General features: G+C 45.3%; 1 protein-coding gene across 1 annotated transcript in view; it reads left to right on the forward strand.

Moving 5' to 3' along the window:
• The first annotated feature begins 1,034 nt into the window (after positions 1-1,034).
• The window catches only part of EDAR (ectodysplasin A receptor), a 41,384-nt gene continuing 19,684 nt past the window's right edge, over positions 1,035-22,734 (forward strand). Inside the window, exons 1-4 of the mRNA XM_030551677.1 lie at positions 1,035-1,095; positions 1,589-1,711; positions 3,926-4,107; positions 14,291-14,376. Of these exons, the coding sequence (XP_030407537.1) occupies positions 1,045-1,095; positions 1,589-1,711; positions 3,926-4,107; positions 14,291-14,376 (442 nt within the window). The 5' untranslated portion in view covers positions 1,035-1,044. The remainder of the gene's footprint in view (positions 1,096-1,588; positions 1,712-3,925; positions 4,108-14,290; positions 14,377-22,734) is intronic.

Consider the following 22,734-nt stretch of genomic DNA (forward strand, 5'->3'; position numbering starts at 1 on the left):
TCTATTCTTTAGCACACACATCATAACATATTCTCCTCTGATCGTCTTGCAGACATGACTTCTCAGTATTTATAGCGTGCCCATAGAGTGTGTGTGTGTCATTTAGACCCCTCAGAGCTTGCGAAATGGCAGCATCTCAGCCCTTTCATTTCAGAACCCTGTCAGAAAACAAGCCAGTGCTCGGACAGCTTGCAGCATCCCAGCCCTTGGCTTAATAGCTGACTGGTTTTTTCAGCTGGTAGTGAAACGGAAGTCTATAGCCTGTCTCCAAAGTGCTATAGAGACTGCGACCCAGCCTTCACAACAGACCCAATTCTTGGTCCTGCACTGATCAGAGTCCATGGGGCTGTTTGTAAATATTCTATTTACAATATTCTGCACCCCCTCACACACGCACACACAGTTTTGCTCTTTGGTGGGCTCAACTCTCAGAGGGTAACGAAGAAATGAACTCTCAAGGTGGGTTGCCCACAATGAAAACTTCCTCTATAGCCTCAGAATAGCTATGAGGCATGTCTGGTAACTTCTATACCCTGTTCTGGAAGTTTGAGGGTCTTTTCTAACTGAGTGACCTGGCCCTGCTCTCTGCATATGTTCAAAGTCACAGAGTATCCCGCTAAGATCCAAGTCCCCTACCCACAGCTTCTCTTCCCCTCCCTGGGAGAAACAAAGTTTAATGCTGCGGTACAAAGCGAATGGGTTACATAATGACAGTCTGCTCTCAAGAAGAGGAAAGGGCTTCACTTTTAAAGTAATATTTAGATTTTTTTCATGGGTGTGTCTCTTTTGAGCTTTATATAATGTCAGGCATTGCTTGGTTTTAATTATAAAATGTTCATACTTTGACAGCAGACTAGAACTGCTCATCTTCACAGGAGCTCACAAAACCAGCTCCCAAGTTGTGAATGAAGCAGCCTTTACTTTGAAGAGTAAAATGGGGGAGAGGACAGAATACAAACCCAAAAAGAAAAACATTGAGAATATTTCTGAATGTGCACGTTATAGTGACTGATCATGTCTTTTCAGGTAAAGGGTCAGGAAGATATGACTCATCTGGGTGAACATAAATGGAGGCATGTCTTCCCTTTTCTGGTGGTAGGTATTTAATTGCCTAAGGTACAACAAACTTGCAAAGACAGCTGTCGTGGAGGGAGCGGGTGTTTGCTTTTAACGTCAGTAAATTAACATAGCACTTCGACAAACAATTGAAATGACAGGTTCCTGTCCCAATTTAGCAGCCCATTCAGCAAAACATAAAGCATGTGTTTAACTTTAGTCCCATTGACTGCAACAGGACCTAAGCATGCGCTTAAATGCTTCACTGAACTGGGGCCTCTGTGCTTATGTACTAGTAAACTGGATCAACCCCACAGTTTTAGGGCACCAGCCATTTTACCAGAATGCGTGTTTTAAAACACCCATAATCCATTCTATCTTCACTTCCAGGCAATAGCATTAAGGCTGTTTTGCACTAAAAGTCAATCCGTCAGCCTTCCAAACCCTGGCTGTTTAGCAAGGATAACATGTCTGTAATAGGATAACTGGCTGATTACATTAAATATTTTAAATGTTTAACCTTTTGTGACAGGTGTCGCTGGTGTACTCTGCTAATGCTGAGTATTCTAACTGCGGCGAAAATGAATACTATAACCAGACCACTGGAATGTGCCATGATTGTCCCCAGTGCAAGCCAGGAGAAGAGCCTTATATGGTAAATTCGGAGTCTCAATCTTATTGTGAAATGCCACACCCAAGGCTGAAATAGGAAAAAATAGCCTACAGAAATTAAATATAATGTTCATAATGGATTGTTTTTACATTGGGTATAAGTTATGAAAATGCAGCTTAGTGTCTCTGTGCACTGCTAAACAGAAGTGGTTATGGATCTCAGCTAACTACTACTGATCGTACCAAATTTATAATGCTCAGCAGACTGCAGTGCCCCTTGAAATCCATGGATAAAAGATACTGTACAAGTGCAAAGAATTGTTGGTTCTTTAAAAAGTATTATTCATTTTTTTATAGATAGACATGATTTCTAACATGATTTTATCACATTTGTATTGTAGAGCGAAAGGAAAGAAACTCAGACCCAATCCAGGAAGCATTTCAGCACATGCTTAACTTTGTTAAGCCTGTATGACTACTCATGTGCTTAAATGCTTTTCTGTATTGACGTCTTACTCTTTTACGCTCCTGTAAACCACAGCCCACAAATAGTTTCTTAAAAGTAATACTTTGAGACAGTTCTTATGTAAAAAAAAATTACACATATACACACAGTTTTGCCAGTAGTATAATCTTGGTTCCCGTATTTCAGCTAATCAGCAATTTAAAAACCTGACATTAACATTGGAGAGTTTGTGTGAGGAAAACCATGGAATGCTTGCTGACCCCACACACAGAGAATTTAATTTTGCTTTCCTGCTAAAATACTTTGGCATTAAAGAAACTTGGAAGCCTCTGCAAACATTTTAAATTACAGTTCCCAAATAGCTATTTAATTTATAGCAGATAATTTGCATATTAAAAAAATGACTGAAAACCTTTTTAATAAGCTAATTTTCCAATTGTAAGTTTTGCACAGTTGCTATTCCTGAATAAATATGTTTGTAATAACCAGTTGGTTTTAGTTCAGAACACCAGTGATGTTTTATTTAATCTAAACTGAATGCTCATCTGGGAAATCAGAGTTAGGGGGTTACTGAGTATCATGCAAACATTGCCATAAGAGAAGCACTCAGAGCCTCTTCCCTCCCCATCAATTAAGAGATCTCTGATATTCCTTCTGGAACAATAATGCTTCACCCACATTTTTCTGCTTTAATCCCTAATCTTCAATGGCCTAATGCAAGGGTAGTCAATTGTTTTTGGCAAGGTCCAAATTTCTTGCTCAAGGTATAGTCAAGATCTAGTCTCCAGATAAAATAAACAAAACTCAAAGATAATACGTAAGTAAAAAGATTTCAGGGTCCATTCAAAAGTTTTTGGCAGTCTCGATTTTGCCCCCAGTCTACCTATCGACTACCCCTGCCCTAATGTATAGTCACCATCTTTCCAGTTGAGGAGTGAATGAAACTCACTTCTGAGTCTCTCAGGACAGGGTGGATGCAAGGATTTTTCACACCCTAGGCAAAACTTCCACCTTGTGCCCCCCCCCCGAGCCCTGTGGCAGCTCCCCACCCCTCCGCTGCCACGAGGTGCGCACCCCTGTGGCTGCTCCCCCCTCCGCCCTGAGGTGGCCCGCCATGGCAGCTCCCCGCCGCAGCTCACCTCTGCTCCGTCTCCTCCCCGAGCACACCGTCACCGCTTCACTTCTCCCACCTCCCAGGCTTGCGGCGCCAATCAGCTGTTCGGCACTGCAAGCCTGGGAGGGAGAGAAGCAGATCAAGGCGGCGTGCTCAGGGGAGGAGGCGGAGCAGAGGTGAGCTGGAGCAGGGAGCGGTTCCCCTGTGTGCCGCGTCCCCCCTTACTTGCTGTAGGCGGCCCTCCCTGCGCCCCCCGCCCCAGGTCCCTCTGCTAAATGCCGATGACAGCTGGGACGGCCGAAGATCCGGCTGCCGCAGTCGCTGCCAAAGGACCCGAAATACCACCCCTCAAATGCTAGTGCCCTAGGTGATTGCCTAGGTTGCCTAATGGGTTGCACCGGCCCTGTGTCAGGAATATAATATAAGTGGCTAAAGAGGGCTGCTTTTGAGAAAAACAAGTCTCTCCTCTTTCCCTTCCTAAAAATCACATCTTGCCGTCTCCTCATCATTCTTCAGCCTTATCAGTACAGATAGTAAGAGACTGAACCACAGACTTGGCTCTCCTATTTGGTATTCCATAGCACTACAAAGCCATAGGGCCAGACTAGAGTGTTCTCTTTTCCTACATGGTAGCATCAAGTGCAGTTCTATCATACAGCGTCTGTCTGTTGTTATAGACTTGTGGCTATGGCACCAAAGATGAAGACTACGGCTGCGTTCCTTGCCCATCTGAAAAGTTTTCTAAAGGAGGTTACCAGATATGCAGGCGTCATAAAGATTGTGAGGGATTTTTTCGAGCCACTGTCATGACACCTGGTGATACAGAGAATGATGCAGAATGTGGGCCTTGTCTCCCTGGGTAAGGATATAACCATGAATCTTTACAGATGTGTCCTTCAAAGTGCCCCGAATGTCTTTTCCCCACTGACACTTCTGACATCCTCCTATTTCCTCCCCACCTGGTTATAAGTGCTATGTCAATAAGTCATAATTTATGGTATTGGTAAAAATAATAGATGTCAGTATTTGAAAGATTTTGAGTAGTTGTAGTAGTTGATAGGTGTGTGCCTTTAATCCCATTGAAATGCAATAGACTGCAGGAATATTTCTGAGGGACAGAGTGGGAGAAAAAGACGATGTTTCCTCCTTAAAAACAGAGAATGAGACGCCTCTGAAAAAGACCAGCTGTCAAGTGTGGCAATGTGCAGTATTTAGTAGTTCTGTAGTACAGCTGTCCAAGATATGTCCACTATGCAAAAAAAAAAAATGAAGGCAGCAAGTCTCAGAGCCTGGGTCAACTGACTGGGCTTGCACTATAGGGCTAAAAAAAAAAAAATAGACATTCCCACTTGGATGTGGACCCCAGGCTCTGAAACCACCTTCATGCCAGGTTTCAAACCCATGGCTTTAGCCCACTTGTTAATGTCTACACTGCTATTTTTATCCCCATAGCATGAGCCTCAGGCTCTGAGACTCACTACTTCTGAGGTTTTGGGTTTGGGTTTTTTGGGGCTTTTTTTTGCATTGTAGATGTACCCTCAAGGGCTACTAAAACCATATTACCTATTATTAACACCCTCTCGAGATTAAAAATAATAATATTACATGGCTGATACTAGTCACTTATTATGGGAAGGCAGCACTAGAAGGGATGAAAAACAAGGAATTCATAGAGAATGTCATATTGGTTTGAAATGAAGATAGAACAGATGCCATGCATTAGGGCTACCTTTTTATTACCATTTTGAGCTCTACTGAGAGCAGAGAGCATAACAGAACAATCACCAGATTAAATATATTAGAGATGTTCTCTCAGATACACAGTAGAACCTCACAGTTACGAGAACCTAATGGAAGGAAGTTGTTCGTAACTCTGAAATGTTCATAACTCTGAACAGAAGATCATGGTGGTTCTTTCAAAAGTTTACAACTGCACATTGACTTAATACCACTTTGAAACTTTACTATGCAGAAGAAAAATGCTGCTTTCCCTTTATTTTTATAATAGCTTACATTAACACATTCCTGTACTGTGTTTACTTTTTTTTTTCTTTTTTTTCAATCTCTGCTGCCTCCTGATTGCGTACTTCTGGTTACAAACAAGGTGTGTGGTTGACTGGTCAGTTCGTAACTCTGGTGTTCATAACTGAGTCTCTACTGTATTATCTTTTAATGTCTGCATACATATGCATGCAATTTGTTAGAACTTTATATTAGTTGGCTTTATTTAAGTAAATATTTTACAAGAAAATTCACTATTTTTCTTTTATACACATTTACACTTTTGGTCTATATGTGACACTCCCACTGACATCAATAGAAGTTGTGTGCAGGGATTGAATGAGATTATGCCAGCAAACGATAATGCCAGCAAGCAACCTGCGCCCCGTGTGGCAGAGAAAGGTGGGAAAAAAAACAAAGTCTCCCCCAAATCTGACCTGGGGGGAAATTCTCTCTCAACCCTATGTGACATTCAGTTAGACCCTGAGTTTATTGCATCAGTGATTCAATATGAAATTTTCCTCAGTTTACAGGTAAAAAGAAGGGTTTATCTAACTGCCAGCCTAGCAAACTCAAAGAAATCCCGCTTCACTGTCTCCTCATACATCACCAACAGTAAGGAAAAGTATGAAGGTTAAATAATGGCCTCAGTCACACCTGCGCAACCTCACAGAAGACTAATGGAGTTGCACAGGTATAACTGGGGGTTCAATCTGTAAACAATAAGGCTGCACAGCTGTCACTTGGGGCATGATTGGAAGATACTCTGTTTGCACAGGTGGGAGTGGAAACAGAATTTGGATTAGAGGATTCTATTGCTAAATGGCTGATGCATGAGAAAGAAGGGACTCATTTGACTTTCAGATCCCACAGTGATTTTGGAGGGCTAGCAGTTAGAAAAATATCTTCTTAATTGGAAACTGAGGCGATTGGATATGAGATTACTGAGATAAAATAAACACGGAACCCCCACTGTGCTATTTTTACAGACTTGGGCCCCATTACTGAGAGAAGCCCCCCAGGCTGCTCCTAAGTAGCTATGGAAAGCTGTTATAATTTAGGGCTGTTCTGCCAGACCAGATTATTTGGAGCACAGAAACTCTTGCCATGTCTCCTCATGCCTATCTTCTGAATGGGGACAGCGAGGTGGGATGGCATGTGGGCAGCTCCCTGCCAGGCAAAGGCTTTTTTACATGGGGAGTAATTCTCAAGGGGCAGAGCCTCAGTTTGCAGAGTAGAATGGCAGTTAAGAAATGTAATACATATAGCTACCAAGATGGTGGGCCAAATTCTGTGATCTTGACCCAGGGATAGATCTTGGCATCAGTGCTTTAGCAGAAATACCTCATGGAATCAGTGGCCTTCAGTCCATAATTAGACAAAACTCTATTCTGTATAGCAGAGCTCTGCCTGCTGCTACAGTGAGCCCTCACACCACTTACCTCAAATAATGCAATAGAGAATTATGTAGATTTACTGCTGTATTTCCAGTAGAGTAACTTCTCGCTTAACATTGTAGTTACGTTCCTGAAAAATGCTACTTTAAGCAAAATGATGTTAAGCTAATCCAATTTCTGCATAAGAATTAATGGGGCGGGAGGTTAGGTTCCAGGGACATTTTTTTCACCAGACAAAAGACTATTATTTTTATATATATATAAAATACACACACACACACACACACATACACACACAGACTAAGTTTAAAACAAACAATTTAATACCGTACACAGCCATGATGATTGAGAAGCAGGGCCGCCCAGAGGGGGGGTCAAGAGGGGCAATTTGCCCCAGGCCCCGGACTCCGCAGGGGCCCCCACGAGAGTTTTTCAGGGGGAGCGGGGTCCTTCACTTGCTCCAGGGGGCCCGGAAAACTCTTATGGGGCCGGGCCCCAGAGCTTCTTCTGCTCCCGGTCTTTGCTGGCAGGGGGGTCCTTCTGCTCCAGGGGGAAGGACCCCCGCCAGCGAATTACCGCCAAAGTGGGATCTGCCGCTGAAGTACAACCCGGTCTTCAGCGGTAATTCAGTGGTGGGGGGCCCTTCCGTTCCGAGACCCGCCGCCGAAGTGCCCCGAAGACCCACAGCAGGGGTCCCCACCACTGAATTACCGCCGAAGAGCGGGCTGCACTTCGGCGGCAGGTCCCACTTCGGCTGTAATTCGCCAGCGGAGGGCCCCTGCCACGGGTCTTCAGGGCACTTCGGCGGCGGGTCCCAGAATGGAAGGGCCCCCTGCCACCGACCAGGGCCGGCTCTAGAATTTTGCCACACGGGGGGCACCCTGCCGCTTGCCAGTCCCATGGCTCTGGTGGACCTCCCGCAGGCATGCCTGCGGATGCTCCACCGGAGCCGCGGGACCAGGGGACCCTCCGCAGGCACGCCTGCGGGAGGTCCACCGGAGCCGCCTGCCGCCGATGGCCCCGGGCCCCCAGAATCCTCTGGGCGGCCCTGTTGAGAAGCTTGGTTGAGGCAGTGGGGTCAGACGGTGGTATATTTCCCAGGGAATGCCTTACTGCTAAATGATGAACTAGCATTCGGCCGAGCCCTCAAGGCTTAACATGTTGTTAAGGTAGCCTCAGTGGTGAGCTGGAGCCGGTTCCCACCAGTTCGCGGGAACCGGTTGTTAAATTTAGAGGCCCTTTTAGAACCGGTTGTCCCAATTCTAAAAGGGCTTTTAAATTTAACAATCTGTGGCAGCTCTCTGCCCTGCCCCTGGCTCCAGCTCATCTAGCTCCCCCCAGCTTCTCCACCCCCTCCCCTGCTTCCCGCCAATCAGCTGATTCGCTGGAAGCAGGGCTTCCTGCAGGTGAGCTGGAGCGGGGATGGGGCGCAAGGAGGGCTCCAGGCACCGCCTGGTCCGACTCTGGCTGCGTGGTGCAGCTCCAGGCTGGGCCCCGGCCCAGGCCCCAACTCCTGCTCCTGGCTGGGCCCCGACCCAGGCCGCGACTCTGGCTCCGGGCCAGGCCCCAGGCCCGACTCCGGCCGCTCTACTCCGGCTTGGGCTAGGCCCCGACTGCGGCCATGCATTGCAGCTCCAGCCCGGGCCCCATCCCAGGCCCTGACTCCGGTCTCCAGCCCTGATTCCGGCCGCGCGGCGTGGCTCCGGCCCAGCCCTGGTGAGGGTAAAAGGCCGGGGTTAGGGGGTTGGATAAGGCAGGGACAGGAAGTGGGGGGGGTTGGATGGGGAGAGGCTCTTGGGGGGTGGTCAGAGGATGGGGAAGGGGGGTTGGGTAGGCACCGTGTGGGAGTTCTGGGGGTCTGTCGGGTTGTTGGTGGATGAGGTCGGGGCAGTCAGGAGACAGGGAGGAGGGCGAGTTGGGCAGGGGATGGGGTTCTGGGGGGCGGTTAGGGTTGGGGGTCTCAGGAAGGAATGGTCAGGGGACAAGGAGCGAGGAGGGGTTATGGGTTGCGGTTTCCGAGGGGGGCAGACGGGGCAGGACATGGATGGGAGGTGTACTCACCGGGCGGGTCCCTACCGGGTCTTCAGTGGCGGGTCCTTCACCCACTGCAGCCGTGCCACCAAAAACCTGGTAGGGAACCAGTTCCTAAGATTTTGGCAGCTCATCCCTGGGTAGCCTCACACTCTACAAGGCAGCACGAATGGAGGGAGGAGACATCATGGCAGAGAGAGAAAGAAACACACACTGTGAGAGAGAGAAGAAGGGACAGACACACACCATATGTGTGAGAGAGATGGGCATTGCCCCTTCAAGGACACTGACGCCACTTTAAGTACATTGCCCTTTTAAGTAGGTCAGCAAGTTGAGAGGACAGCTGCTGCCAGCGAGCTCCCTCCATCCTGAGCCCTGTCTGTTCTCCCTCATCCCCCGCCCTGTGGAGATGAGGTACAGGAGTGGAGGGCAGGGGGACACCCTGACATTAGTACCCCTCTTCCTCCCCCCCGACCCCTGCACAGCAAGCAGGAGGGTCCCAGGAGCATAGGCAGCGAGTTCCATACCCACGTGGTGCTCAGGCACCAGCAATTTTCAGACCCAGGGGCCCAGCTTCACCAAAATTTGGTGCTGGGGCACCCCGCCAGCCCCACCTACGCCACCCCCCCCGAGTGTCCCATGGCCCTGACTTGCTGGCCCCGCCCCCCCCGCTCACTTTCCTGTGCCCCAGAGCAGAGCATCTCTGTCTTTATCTCCTCCATGCTGCTTCCCTGCAGCAACTGCTGCTGCAGGATCCTAGTGCCCCCATCTCACTGCCAGGCAGACTGACTCTGAGCCTGCCCTTCCCCCTCAAACTCCTCCCTTTTCCAACAGGACTTTCCAGTTGCACAGGGGCCCCCCCCTCTGCCCACAGTCACCGCTCCTGCCCCATGCTGGGCAAGGAGGCAGCCCCATCCCGCACCCCCAGTGAGGCTACAGTTAGGGGCAACAGCAGAAGAGGAGGTGCATGCAGCAGCCCACGGCACCCACCATGGGGGAGGCGAGGGAGATTCCTGGACCTGAGCGGGGCCCTAGGAGCACATGCAGTGACAGTGGTGGGGCTGAGTGTGCTGCTGGGGGGGGCAGGAAATGGGGGCTCCTCCCCCAGAGCTTGCTGCTGCTGGCAGGGAAAGGGCTGGGGGGAGTCCTCCTCTCTGGCCACTGTCCTGGAGCAGCCTGCTTGCACCCCAAACTCATCCCCAGCCCTGCCCCACTCCAAAGCCCACACCCCCAGTCAAAGCTTTCACCCCCCGCACACACCCTGACCCTCTGCCTGAGCTCTGAGCCCCTCCAGCACACCAAACACCTTATCCACAGTCCCAGCCAGAGCCCTCAGCCCCCACACTACTACTCTTGCCCTGAGCCCTTCCCACACCCCAAACGCCCCATTGCCAGCCCCAGACAGAGCCCTCACCCCCTACAACCCTACTCTCATCTTGAGTCCGTCCCACACTCCAAACCCCTCATCTGCAGCCACACCGCACAGCCCTCACCCCTGCACACCATTCTTCTGCACCCCTCCCTCACCCAAATGCCCTCCCAGAGCCTTGGGCAGGTGGGGGGGGTGGAGTTTGAGGGGGCGGAGTTTGGACAGGGGTGGGTTCTGGGCAACACCAAAATTTCTACAAACATGCCACCCCTGCCCGGGAGCAGCTCTAAGGCCGAGGGCAGGAGCAGCACAGGGCAGTGGAGAGAGGGACAGCTGAACTGCCAAGCAATTGATAGCCTGCTGGGCGGCTGCCACACAGGGAACTTAGGGATGCTGATGGGGAACTGCAGGCCCACCCCGGTTCCAACTAGCTCCAATGGGCTGCTCTTTCTGCAAGCAGTGGACAAAGCAGGCAGCTGCCAAACATTATAAGGGAGAATTGTGCTACTTTAAATGTTCTCTAATTGATCAGCAACGTAACAACAAAACAATATTAACCGGGTCGACGTTAAGTGAGGCATTACTGTATTCCGTACAATAAATATTAGTGAGGACTCAGGCCTTTGGTGTGTGACCTTGGGTCATTCACAAGCTGTCTGTGCCCAAGTTTCCCCATGTGTAAAATGGAAATACTACTACTTATCTATGCACAGGGATGTTGTGAGACTTAAATCATCAAGACTTGTGAAATACTTTGAAATCCTAGGTTGGAAGGTGTTAGAGAAGTGGAAAGTATTAGTATTACAGTGGAAGAGTTAGACCATCAAATCCATGATAGTTCTCTTGCTCTTGACCCACCTTTTCCACAATTAGTGCTATAATTTGATTAGTAAATACTTTCCAACATTGTCCAAATACTTGGTGAATAGTAAGGTGTAACAAAAAAATAATTCTGCTGTTTAAAGTTGACAGATATGGATTAAGGTTTGTGATTGGAGAGCTTTCTTCAAACACAGATGAACACTTGCATGCCCTCTAGCACCTTCCCCAATGTTATTTATTTATTTATTTTTGAGAACAAAAGTAAACTCATCATGCTGTTTCATGGCAAAAATCCAAGAAATATTTCTTCAGCTTGATTTGATAAGCTGAATGAAAGACTGTTTATCTTTTCTAAACCATTGTGGCTAAAAGACACTGGATCTAGATTATTCCATATTTATCTTTATGGAGCAATAAGTATCTTTGGCCTGCCATTCTCACTTGTGGTTTGGCAATAATTCCCTTTTATTCATTATGTGCTTCCCAGTGCATCATTACGCGGCACTAACAATCCACCAACGAATACTATTGAGGCAAAGGTGGGGAGGTAGACTGGGTACAGGAAGCATAAAAAGAAAGGAATGAGCATCTCTTTCAAAACTACTAAAAAAACAGTATCTGCTAGCCTGTGCCCGCTCTTAGGTATGTCTACACTGCAATAAAATACCCACAGCTGGCCTATGTCAGCTGACTTGGGCTTGTGGGGCTCCAGCTGTGGGGCTATTAAATTGCAGTGTAGATGTTGGGGACTCCATCGGTTTCCAGAGGCGACGCTCCAGCCTGATCCTGAACGGCTATACTGCCATTTTATAGCCCCACAGCTCGAGCCCCATGAGCTCAAGTCAGCTGACACAGGCCAACCATGGGTGTTTTATTGTAGTTTAGACATACCCTTCGGTATGTCAAGATAATACAATAAACTGAGTGTTACCCCTTTTTTTTTTTTAAACCTGAATGCAGCTAGTCAAAGTTTGAGGCCTGAAGATGTCCCCTTTGAGAGTAAAAATTGATGATGTAGTCTGGTATTTTCTTTGATACCATCTTGTTTATTTACAATAAATGTACAAATTCCTCTTCTCCAAACACAAGAGGGACCAACACCAACAGGAGCAGTGCCTTAGCTTACAGGCCCAAGCTTTGTTCAGCCAGCTCCCCTGACCTAGACCTCTCTCTGGGCTTCTCCAAGATCACACCAGACTTGCAGGCTGCTGCTTGGGTTTCTTGATCTAGCCATGAGCCTCTCTCATTTTTTGTCTTCCCTTACACACACATGCCCTGACCCAAACAGTACTCAGCAAAACCCTTCCACCCACTGGGTCCAAAACTCCTGGGCAGGATCAAAACTCCTTTTGCCTTTGGTAGGGGGCTTGTGATTAACTTTTCTTGATAGTTACGTTAATTGAACAGTGTGCTCACACCCGATCTTAAAGAGGTTTGTGATCTGTGCAGTCACCAGTACCTCTCAGTATAACAGTAGTTATAATCACTTATTTTATATATTAGATGGCAGGCCACAAAATACTTAGAGAGACCAGTAATTATTTCTATGTATAGTAAAATCTGTAGTATCTGGCACTTTAACAACGGGAAAGCTCTAGAAACTGTCATTTCTGATATCCATTAAAAGTCTGGTTGGCACTGCCCCTGCCCTGCCCTGCCCCAAGCGCTGGTTCTGCAGTTCCCATTGGCTGGGAACTTTGGCTAATGGGAGCTGCGGGGGCGGTGCCTGCAGGTAGAGGCTGCACACAGAGCCGCCTTGCCGCACCTCTGCCTAGGAGCAGCAGGGACATGTCGCTGCTTGCGGGGAGCCGCCCAGGGTGAGTGCCACTTGGATCCAGCACCCCAAAAGCACTCCCATGCCTCAACTCCATCCCTCCATTGTTACCTCTTAGTAACTGGAATTTTTGATTAACCAGCACCGCCCCCCCACTGCCACCATCCCCTCAACATGCCAGATAACAAAGCTTTTACTGTATATGGCACATTGGAGTAGCTCACTGTGAGTGCCACGCTGTCAAAAAACAGGGCAGATACCCCAAACTGGTGGTATATATTCTATAATTAGATTCCACAAGCCAACAACAAATGTCAACTGCTGGATCACTATACCAGTCTTACCATGGAGTCACAGACAGTCCCCTTAGACTCTCCAGCCTATCTTGCCACCCACACAAACTGGACTTAGTGATAATGGTTGCAATAACCAAAAATCATACCATATCAGTTTTCTCCCAGTCCCGAAGGACCAGTCCCTTACCCCCAGATCAATTCATACTCCAGATTTTACACCAAAGACAATTCTATAGTAAATTATAAGTTTATCAGCTAAGAAAAAAGAATGAGCGTTATTGAGAGGTTAAAGCAGATAAGATATAACAACAGGCGAGTCCAAGTACGTAAGTACAAAATAATAGCAGAGATGTAGTAAAGAACAAAAACAAAAATACAACAGGCTATTTTAGGATTTTGATTAATAGTTTCCGCAATAATTTCTGAATGTGAATGTTTTCAGAAAAAAGTCACATGTGCATACATGGACAGAATAAAGCAGAATTCAGAGTTTATGCAGGATCAAGTGTATATTGGGTACTGAGATACCACAGTGAAAAATATAGAACAAATGCATAATGAAACATAACATATATGTTCAGTAGTAGTTATTAGACCCATGTATTAAAAATAGTTATGTAAAGCATAGGAATGTCATTTATTGACAAAAATTTTAAGACTGTTTACTCATCAGCTCATCTATGAATGAGATTCTTACATACATACTGCCCTGCTACCATGTTCCGAGACAAACTTTGAGGAAAATGGAAGTTTAAAACATGAAAATCTTTTCTTTGCCAAGAGGGATCTAATGCAGACCATAACTCTTACGTTAAATCTAAACATAAACCATCCCCAGCAAGGAGCCGTTTGAAATACTATAAATTGTAATCTGGCTTTCAATCGTGATGGATCTAGTCATGATTGGTGGCCTGCTCAAATTTGGCTTTTTCCTCCTTAGTTAAGGAGATTATTTTTGTGTTGTGTATACAGAAGACTAAATAAATCCAGCTCGTGGTCTTGTCTGGAAAATTACTACTTGAAAAGAAATACTGTCCTTGTTCAGAAAGTCTCATTTCAGGGCATGCTGTAAATTGCAGCAAGAACTCAGCAGGCAGAATAATGTTGTTTTAGGCAATGTTGCTGCTTCGTGTCATGTATGGTTAATGATGGGTTAGCTGCCTTTATGAGGGAAGGGAAGATGAGAAAGGCTGTCTCAAATCAGGCAGTAAGAAATGATAATGTTGCTATTAAAATGGTTATAAAAGTTTTAAAAAGTGATTTTATCTTAGGGTAATTACTTTCTGCTCAACCGTACTCAACTCTGATGGATGCACTTACATTGTTTTGCCTTGTCTTGCCCTTTATTGCAGTTACTACATGTTGGAAAACAGACCCAGGAACATCTATGGCATGGTTTGCTACTCATGCTTGTTAGCACCTCCTAACACCAAGGAATGTAAGTGTTCCTTAGTTTCTATGTATGTCATTCGGTTTTGACTTGGATTCAGCTGGAAGCTTCATATGCAGCTCAGTGTTGTGCTGATGCATATGCCAGTCAAAAATCAGAATCGTCCCTCAGGAAAGCTAGATCTGCTTCCAGCAAGATCACGCTGCAAATTAACCAAACAGTTCAAAGAAATTAGAACTTTTTATTTTAGGTCCTATTATTCTGTCATGTGATGTTTCCCCTCTCCCCCATCTCCAAAAATACTCATATGTGATCAATTACCCTTCTTTGGCTGCTCTCTTGGCGTTCAATGTCTTAAAGACTAGCTAGTTTCCAGGTTTCTCTGAAGTTGCTGTACTGGGAGATAAGCAACACTGGAATTCTAATCCAGGAAAGAGGAGATGTGGGGAGGAACAGAGGAGAGCCCCAGCCCAGCCAGCAGCCAAGGGGATGGGTAGAGTTTTTTTTCCCTACAAGCAGATAAGGATGAGGCTTGCTCGTACATCCTTCTATTTTTTAAAAGTCCATCAAATTCACAAGTATAGCGATATTTGATCTGTATGATATAAGGCCTGGGATTGTCATATATCTGCTGAATTGTACAGATGGCTATGTAGCAATTAACTAACAGATGATCACTGATACACAGCAAACAAAACAAGTTGCAGGTTTATAATACTTTTTGGTCTTTGTTTCAAGAGGTGGGGTCACACCTGTGACTACTAGGCCCGGCCATTTCCTCTTACCACCACCGGTCACTGCAGCTGCACTCCCATCTTCTAATTGTGTTTGTCCCATCTCTACATAAACCATGGAGAAGGGATCAGGTTGATCTAGTAGACATGACATCCTGAATTGTGATGGGTGTGAGCACACGCTTAAGAATTTTGTAAATTGGAGCCTGAATCATGCCAAACATGTAAGATATGGAACGTCTGGCAAGGAGCCATGAGAGGGGCTTATGGCTATTGCCTACTTCAAAAAAGCAACTTCTGTTTTTTATAGGGTATTTGGCAGGTACAATATAAGCGTGTCTAATTCTTTGAGAAAAGTACATTACGCGACTTACTGACCACACTCGTTCTGAATTTTCTGAAGGCGCCAATAAATGGGTAGAATACACATTATCTTTGGGAGTAGTTTAGGCAAGCACATTAATCTACTAAGCAATCAAATGAGCTGTAGGAGAAAATAGCAATCTAAATCAGAGTGCATATCATCACTTCAATCAATTCCAGTAAAACCAATAATTTGACTACACATTGAAAAGTATTTAACAATTTCTGAAAAAAAAAAATTAAATCCAGGTTGCTTGCAGTGGATCCCTCTTGTCATTAAGACCAGGGTATTTGTTTTATTAGGTACAGAACTGTAGATACTGTTGTGATATTGGTGCTTATAATAAATAATAATTTGCAATTAAAATGTAAAATCCCTTTCCTGTGGGATCTCTTGAACAGCTCAGTCACAGGGGCAAGCAGTATAACATCCGATAACAGCGAATGATCGGAAAGAAAACATCTTTATCATAAATTACAGTGAAATCAAATGGTTTCATCCAGCATGCAAGGATACTATACAATTATTGATGCATAACTGTATAATTTTTCCAATCATACAATTTCCTGCTCTGATTGGTTGTGGGTCCAAGTTGCAAAACTACAATACTGTACTATGAGTATGCACTTTCTTCATTCTGATTTACTACTATGATACTTCTGCTATGATTGGCTCCTGTTTTCTGATGTTTCATGTTGTGTGCCGGCAACAGAAATGGTGCCTCCATTTCTCACTCCCTTCAGATAACAAACTGGAGAACTGGTCTGAGTTCAACAGGGTGAAATTCAATAAAGACAAGTGCAAAATACTTTACTTAGGAAAGAAAAAATTAAATGCACAACTACAAAATGGGGAATAACCAGGTAGGTGGTAGTACTGCTGAAAAGGAGCAGGGGATTATAGGGGATCACAAATTGAATATGAGTCAACAATGTGATGCAGTTGGAAAAAAGGATAATATCAATCTGGGGTGTATTAACAGGAGAGCTGTATATGAGACATGGGACGTAACTGTCCCTCTCTACTCAGTACTGGGAAGGCCTCAGCTGGAGTATTGTGTTCAATTGTGAGCACCGCACTTTAGGAAAGATATGGACAAATTGGAGAGAGTCCAGAAGGGAACAACAAAAATGATAAATTGTTTAGAAAACCTGAGCTCAGAGGAAAGGTTTAAAAAAAAAACTGGGCGTGTTTAGTCTTGAGAAAAGGAGAGAGAAGGAAGACCTGATAACAGTCTTCAAATATTTAAGGGCTGCTATAAAGAGAACTGTGATCAATTGTTCTCCATGTCCACTGAAGGTAGGACAATAAGTAATGGGCTTAATCTGAAGCAAGGGAGATTTCTGTTAGATATTAGGAAAAACTTTCTAACTATGAGGGCAGATAAGCTCTTGAATAGGCTGCCAAGGGAGGTTGTGGAATCAGCATCACTGGAGGTTTTTAAGAATAAGTTGGACAAACAACAGTCAGCGATGGTCTAGGTTTACTTGGTTCTGCCTCAGCACAGGGGGCTGGACTTAATGACTTCTCAAGGTCTCTTCCAGCCCCTACATTTCTATGATTCTAGGACATCAAAAAAGTCTGTGGTTTACATGAAGAAAGGAACAAGATAATGTAAAAAACCCTACAGTAAATGGGTCAGTGAAATTGCGAGAATATTTTAAATCTTACTTATTTCCCTTTGTCCTCTCAACTGTCTCCCATCTTTTCCTCTCAGAAAGGTTTGTGTTCTCAGAATAGCTGCCATATGTCAAACAGTAGGAAAATTCCAGCACTTCCCTCCAGATTCAGCTTTTAAACACACACACACACTGTACATGTATATATTTACATCGATGGACAAAAGACTTGCTGATCCTTAGAGAAAGAAGGGTCTGGGGAAAGTAGAAGAATGAAATGAGGGAAAAAAGGGGGAGGGGGAGTGGAAGAAAAAGCCAAAACAATTGACTTTTTAGAAATTTCACTTTCGGGAGTTTGACAGCCCATTTTATCTCTGTTTTTTCCCCACATAAAATAATAAATCAGTAATGTAATAAGGAGGTTACTTACCAGTGTTGTTCTTCCAGAGCATCACTTCTGCCTGTGAGCATTCACCCACGAAAGCTCATGCTCCAAAACGTCTGTTAGTCTATAAGGTGCCACAGGACTCTTTGCTACCTCTGCCTTGTCACTCTTGTGGGATTAGAGACTCCTGGTGTTGAACTGTGGAATCTTCTTGCCAGCAGTGAATGTTAGAGCTGCTCATTTCTCCCTCCCCCAAGCCTCATAGAGGATTCTGAGGATAACAAGAGGGGAAATGTGCCCAACAGGCTGCAGTTCCTTCCCCAATGTCAGAATTCTTTTCCTGAGACTCCAAAGAAGCAGGGAAGGTAGGTGGGGAGTGTGACTATGTAGAGGTGACACTCTCAGAGAAGAGCTACTTAAAAGTAACCTCTCTTCTGTCTTCAAGTGGCCTCTGCTTATTCGTAGTTGTGAGAGATTAGCAAGCAGTACAACCCACTAGGAAGATGGGCTGAGACATGGTAGGTGAACAAGGACCGCTAAACTTCCAAAATGAGCATTAGCTCTGGATGGCAGTCAAGAAAGTGCTGGAAGTGACCTCATATTTGCTTTCCTCGATGAGATCTCAATGAGGGATAAATATTTGATTCAAGTAATAACATTGCAAATCCTATGAAGACAGAAGGTCTACAATGGATGCTGCCTTCAGATTAGTTGCATGTCTTTTGTTATATCCAGGTGAATGAACACCTGGCAAAACATAACCAAGGTGTAAAGGAGACTTGGTAAAATACAGAAAAATTATTGGCCTATATTAGATAAAAACAGAGATACTGTGGAAACGGGGATGAGGAGACTGACTAAATCACACTTCTTATATGGACTAGAGTTTGTAGAATATTGGCCAATTGGCCAATATCTCATTAAGTCCATGGACTGTAGCTATGGCTGTAAGCTGTGCTTTCTTCCCAGCTATATGTTACAGATAATAAATAGCCCACCAGAGGTCACAAGGACTTTGTGAAACAAGACCCTGACCCCAAAGCAAATGAGATACACATATAAGAAAGAATATCCCAGGGGCAGCTAAATAAATACATTCACTTGCAGTATTCACACCATAATCAAGTGCATTGTGCCAAAAATGTGGATTTTTTTTTATGGCAACCATGACAGCAGATCAGTCAAAATATCATTCCTTCTAATCTTTCCCGCATTCCCACTCAGATGCTGAAAGAAGTGGTATTAATCAACCTATCTAGGTTTTTAACCTAACACACACAGACTAATGGTCTGACAATTTAATTTTTTATAAGAGATATTACAGTAATTTTTAATTACCAGAGTGAGACTAACCTCTGAAAACACCCCTTTTGTTGTTTTTGCATTCTTAGAACTTTAAAACAACCAAACAGATGAGAATTGTTATGTTGTACAAAATAATGTGTTAAACGGCCAAGGGATTTGTATGTCATGTTCCAATCAGAAGATCACTTTTATATCTCTGTTTTAAAGACCCTGAATTCTGGGCCTTTAGCTGAAATGCTTAAAACACTTACCACAGAAAAACTCCTTACAGTACTAGTAATACTATATACAAATCATTTTTATATTTTTTTCTTTTGAACTCTCCATTCTTTGTAATATCACCATTTTCTTTCCTTGCCAGTTCTGTCCTTTCATATTTGATCATTCCCTCCCTCATCCCCTCCTGCCCCCCCATTTCTTCCTTGTGTCCAGTGATGCTTACAGATGAATAGCCTTGTTAGCTGAAACTGACAAACTTATTTTCTTCACTTCTTTGACCTTAGAGCACCCAATTCCTCTTACCTTGCAGAATGGAGGAAATGCTAGGTTGTTGACTAGGTGGTATAGCCCAGCTCTCATTCCCTTGAGGTTTGGCAACATTAAGATAAGAGTTGAGGTTAGGTCCAGGGCCGCCCAGAGGATTCAGGGGGCTTGGGGCAAAGCGGGGGAGCTGCAGTGCTTGGACTCACCCGGCAGCGGTCCAGGTCTTTGGCAGCATTACGGTGGCAGGGGGCCCTTCAGTCGCTCCACATCTTCGGCAGCAGTGAAGTGTCCCCCGCCGCTGAAATGCTGCTGAAGACCCGGAGCAACAGAAGGGCCCCCCACCACCAAAATGCCGCCGAAGACCCGGACCACTGCCGGGCCAGGGCTCGCGGGACCCCTGTGGGGCCCGCAGCAAATTGCCCCACTTGCCCCCCCCCCTTTGGGCAGCCCTGGTTAGGTCAAGGTTAATTAGCCTCAACCCATTTCTTATTCTAGACAAAACCTCAGAGGGAGAGATTTGAGGGCCAACAAAAAAGAATGCCTGCTCAATTGCCTGGAGCCTGATGATACATGGGAAAACTTTGTTCCAACTGTGTAGATCTTGTGTCATCCTTTGATAGGGCCATCCTTTTCATGCTGCCCATGGAACACCAGCTCCTAGTCTCATAGCTCATTCAGAAGCCATGATGCCACTGTTTTTTCACATGAGTGACAGTGAGAAATTCTAGGGGGCTGCCACAGCTTTGCCCCCTTTCAGTAGAAGGGCTTCCAAGGTCTTATAGCAAGACTAGGAGATTAATGTCATTTTGGGACCATTCTCCTCCATCTCACACTTTTGGAACCATTATAGTAGAATTTCAGCTCTTTTTATCCCCTTCATTTTGCACAGCAAAAGAGATGTTAGACCCCACATACAGAGTTTAATTCACAGGGCAGATACCTATAAATTATAAGTGCCACATAACAATTACAACAGTTATAAAATCCAAAATCAAAATACAACACATGCAAATGAAGTGCCAAACCAAGGCCACATAGCCTAGATTCACAGTGGTTCTCAAACTTTTGCACTGGTGACCCCTGTCACATAGCAAGCCTCTGAGTGCGACACCCCCCCACACACATTAAAAGTATATAAAAATGTGTTTAACACCATTATAAATGCTGGCGGAAAAGCAGGGTTTGGGGTTGTCATAAACAGATAGCTAAGGGTTAATGTCTCTTTCACCTGGAAAGGGTTAACAAACAACACCTGACCAGAGGACCAATCAGGAGACAAAATACTTTCAAAACTGGGTGGACGGAAGTTTGGGTGTGAGTTCTTTGTCTTGGTTCGGTGACCCTCTCAGCTCGGAGAGTGATCTGTCTATCTCCAGGCTTTCTAATCTTCTGTTTCCAAGTTGTAAGTACAAGGATAGTAAGACAATAGGTTTATATTGTTTTTTTGTATTTACATGTGTGTAGTTGCTGGAATGTTTTAAATTGTATTCTTTTTGGATAAGCTGTTTATTCATTTTTTCTTTTAAGCAATTGACCCTGTATATTGTCATCTTGATACAGAGACCATTGTTATGTCTTTTTCTTTCTTTTTAAGATCTGTTTGAGTTTTTTCACTGGTTAAGGCTAAGAAACGAAGGGAGGGGGAAAATCTCTTTGTGTTAGATTTACTAAGCCTGACTTTGCATACCCTCTGGGTGAGGGGGGAGAGAGATTTGATCTCTCGGTACTTGTGTTTCAAGGACTTGAAGCAGGGAATATCCTAGAGTACCCAGGGTGGGGAAATCTGGGAGGAGGTAAAGAGGGGGAAGGGAAGTGGGTTATTTCCCTTTGTGGTGAGACTCAGGGCATCTGAGTTTTGGAGTCCCCCAGGGAAGGTTTTGGGGAGACCAGAGTGAGCCAGACACTGGAATTTTCTGGCTGGTGGCAGCGATATCAGATCCAAGCTGGTAATTAAGTTTGGAGGTTTCATGCTAGCTTCTCATGTTCTGAACTCTAAGGTTCAGATCTGAGTAGGAAAGTTATGACAGGGGTGGAGGCTGACAGCTCATGAATCTTCATGTAAGAACCTCACAACCCCCTGAGGGGTCCCGACCTCCAGTTTGAGAAGCCCTGGCCTAGAATAATCACCACCTCTGCTCCCTCAAGAGAGCACTGTCACAGGGTGCACTCACCACTCATAGTGCCTTTTCCCAGCCGTCCTGGCCATTAGCTTTGCCAGATGTTGTGCCCGCCTCAGGTGGTGTCTCTTCTGTCATCCTCTCACCTTACAAACCTCTTGCTCCAGCAACTGCAGCCTCCCCTTCATGACCCTGCCTGCCCCCTCAATATGGCTCCCACTTCCAGGGAGGCATAACAAAATCTTTCCAGAATAAATCATCCCAGGCAGTCCACTGTCCTCAGCCTAGCCTGTGCCATGTCCCCAGTGACTGGTAAGGGAACCCAGGCCCACTCTCTACTCCAGGTTCCAGTTCAGGGTTCCTCCAGTCAGTAGCCAAGGTCAGCACTCCTATTCCTTGGTGCCTTCCCCCAAGCCTTCTCGTACTTTCTGGATTCTCCCCTCTTTGGGTTTGCCAGCCTCCCAACTCCCTCCTCCCAAGGAGTAACTGTGGAATACCCTTTACAGTACCAACACACCTCCCTTCACCCAGGGAGTGACTGCAGACTACCTCCCTGCAGCCCCTTTCTGCTCTCAGCTCCTGGGCTTTATATAGGCCCCTCTTTTTCCTGCCCAGCTAAGCCTCGTTTAATCAACCCCTGCTCCCTGACTCCTCCTCCAGGTGCAGCCTGAGTTAATTGGCCCAGCTTTCTACCTTCACTCCTCCTGGGCTTGTGTAGGAGGGACACCCAGTCACAGCCACCTAATCAAAAACACAAGAGAAAAGTTACATCATTACTTGAAAGGGTAGCAGAGAACACAACAGCACAAAAAGTTTCCTTTTGTGTAGGGTGCCCATATGTCCTGATTTTATAGGGACAGTCCCAATATTTGAGACTTTATCTTATATAGGTGCCTATTACCCCCAACTCCATGTCCCGATTTTTCACACTTGCTGTCTGGTCACTCTACTTTTGTGGGTCTTAACACCAGCGGCTACTTACAAGTTTGGCAAGAGCTAATGTAAATGTTTGGATGTATATTGCCAAATTATTACAGCTTTAAAAGGCTCATATTTGGGAGCTAAATTATTTCACAATGGGCCTGATCGCATGACCACTGAAGACAACGGGAACTCTGACATGGATTTCAATAAGCACTAGGTTGGGCCCCCAGTATCTCTTTGACAGTATTTCTGCAAATGATACTATTATTGCACACCTCACAAATGCCATTTTTACTATTAGCAATCTTCTCCAATTTAAGGTGAAATTCTATTGCCTGGGAGATTCTTCCTCTTAGTTAGTGATTTTTATTTAATCTCAGTGTGTGGTTAGGCAACATTTCCAAATTTGACAGGCTAATATTAGGCACCAAAATAAATGGACTAATTTCAACAGATGCTGCAGCTCCCATTTGGG

This window comes from Gopherus evgoodei, chromosome 1 (assembly GCF_007399415.2).
Source record: "Gopherus evgoodei ecotype Sinaloan lineage chromosome 1, rGopEvg1_v1.p, whole genome shotgun sequence".
In the NCBI taxonomy this organism is placed as follows: Eukaryota; Metazoa; Chordata; order Testudines; family Testudinidae; genus Gopherus; species Gopherus evgoodei.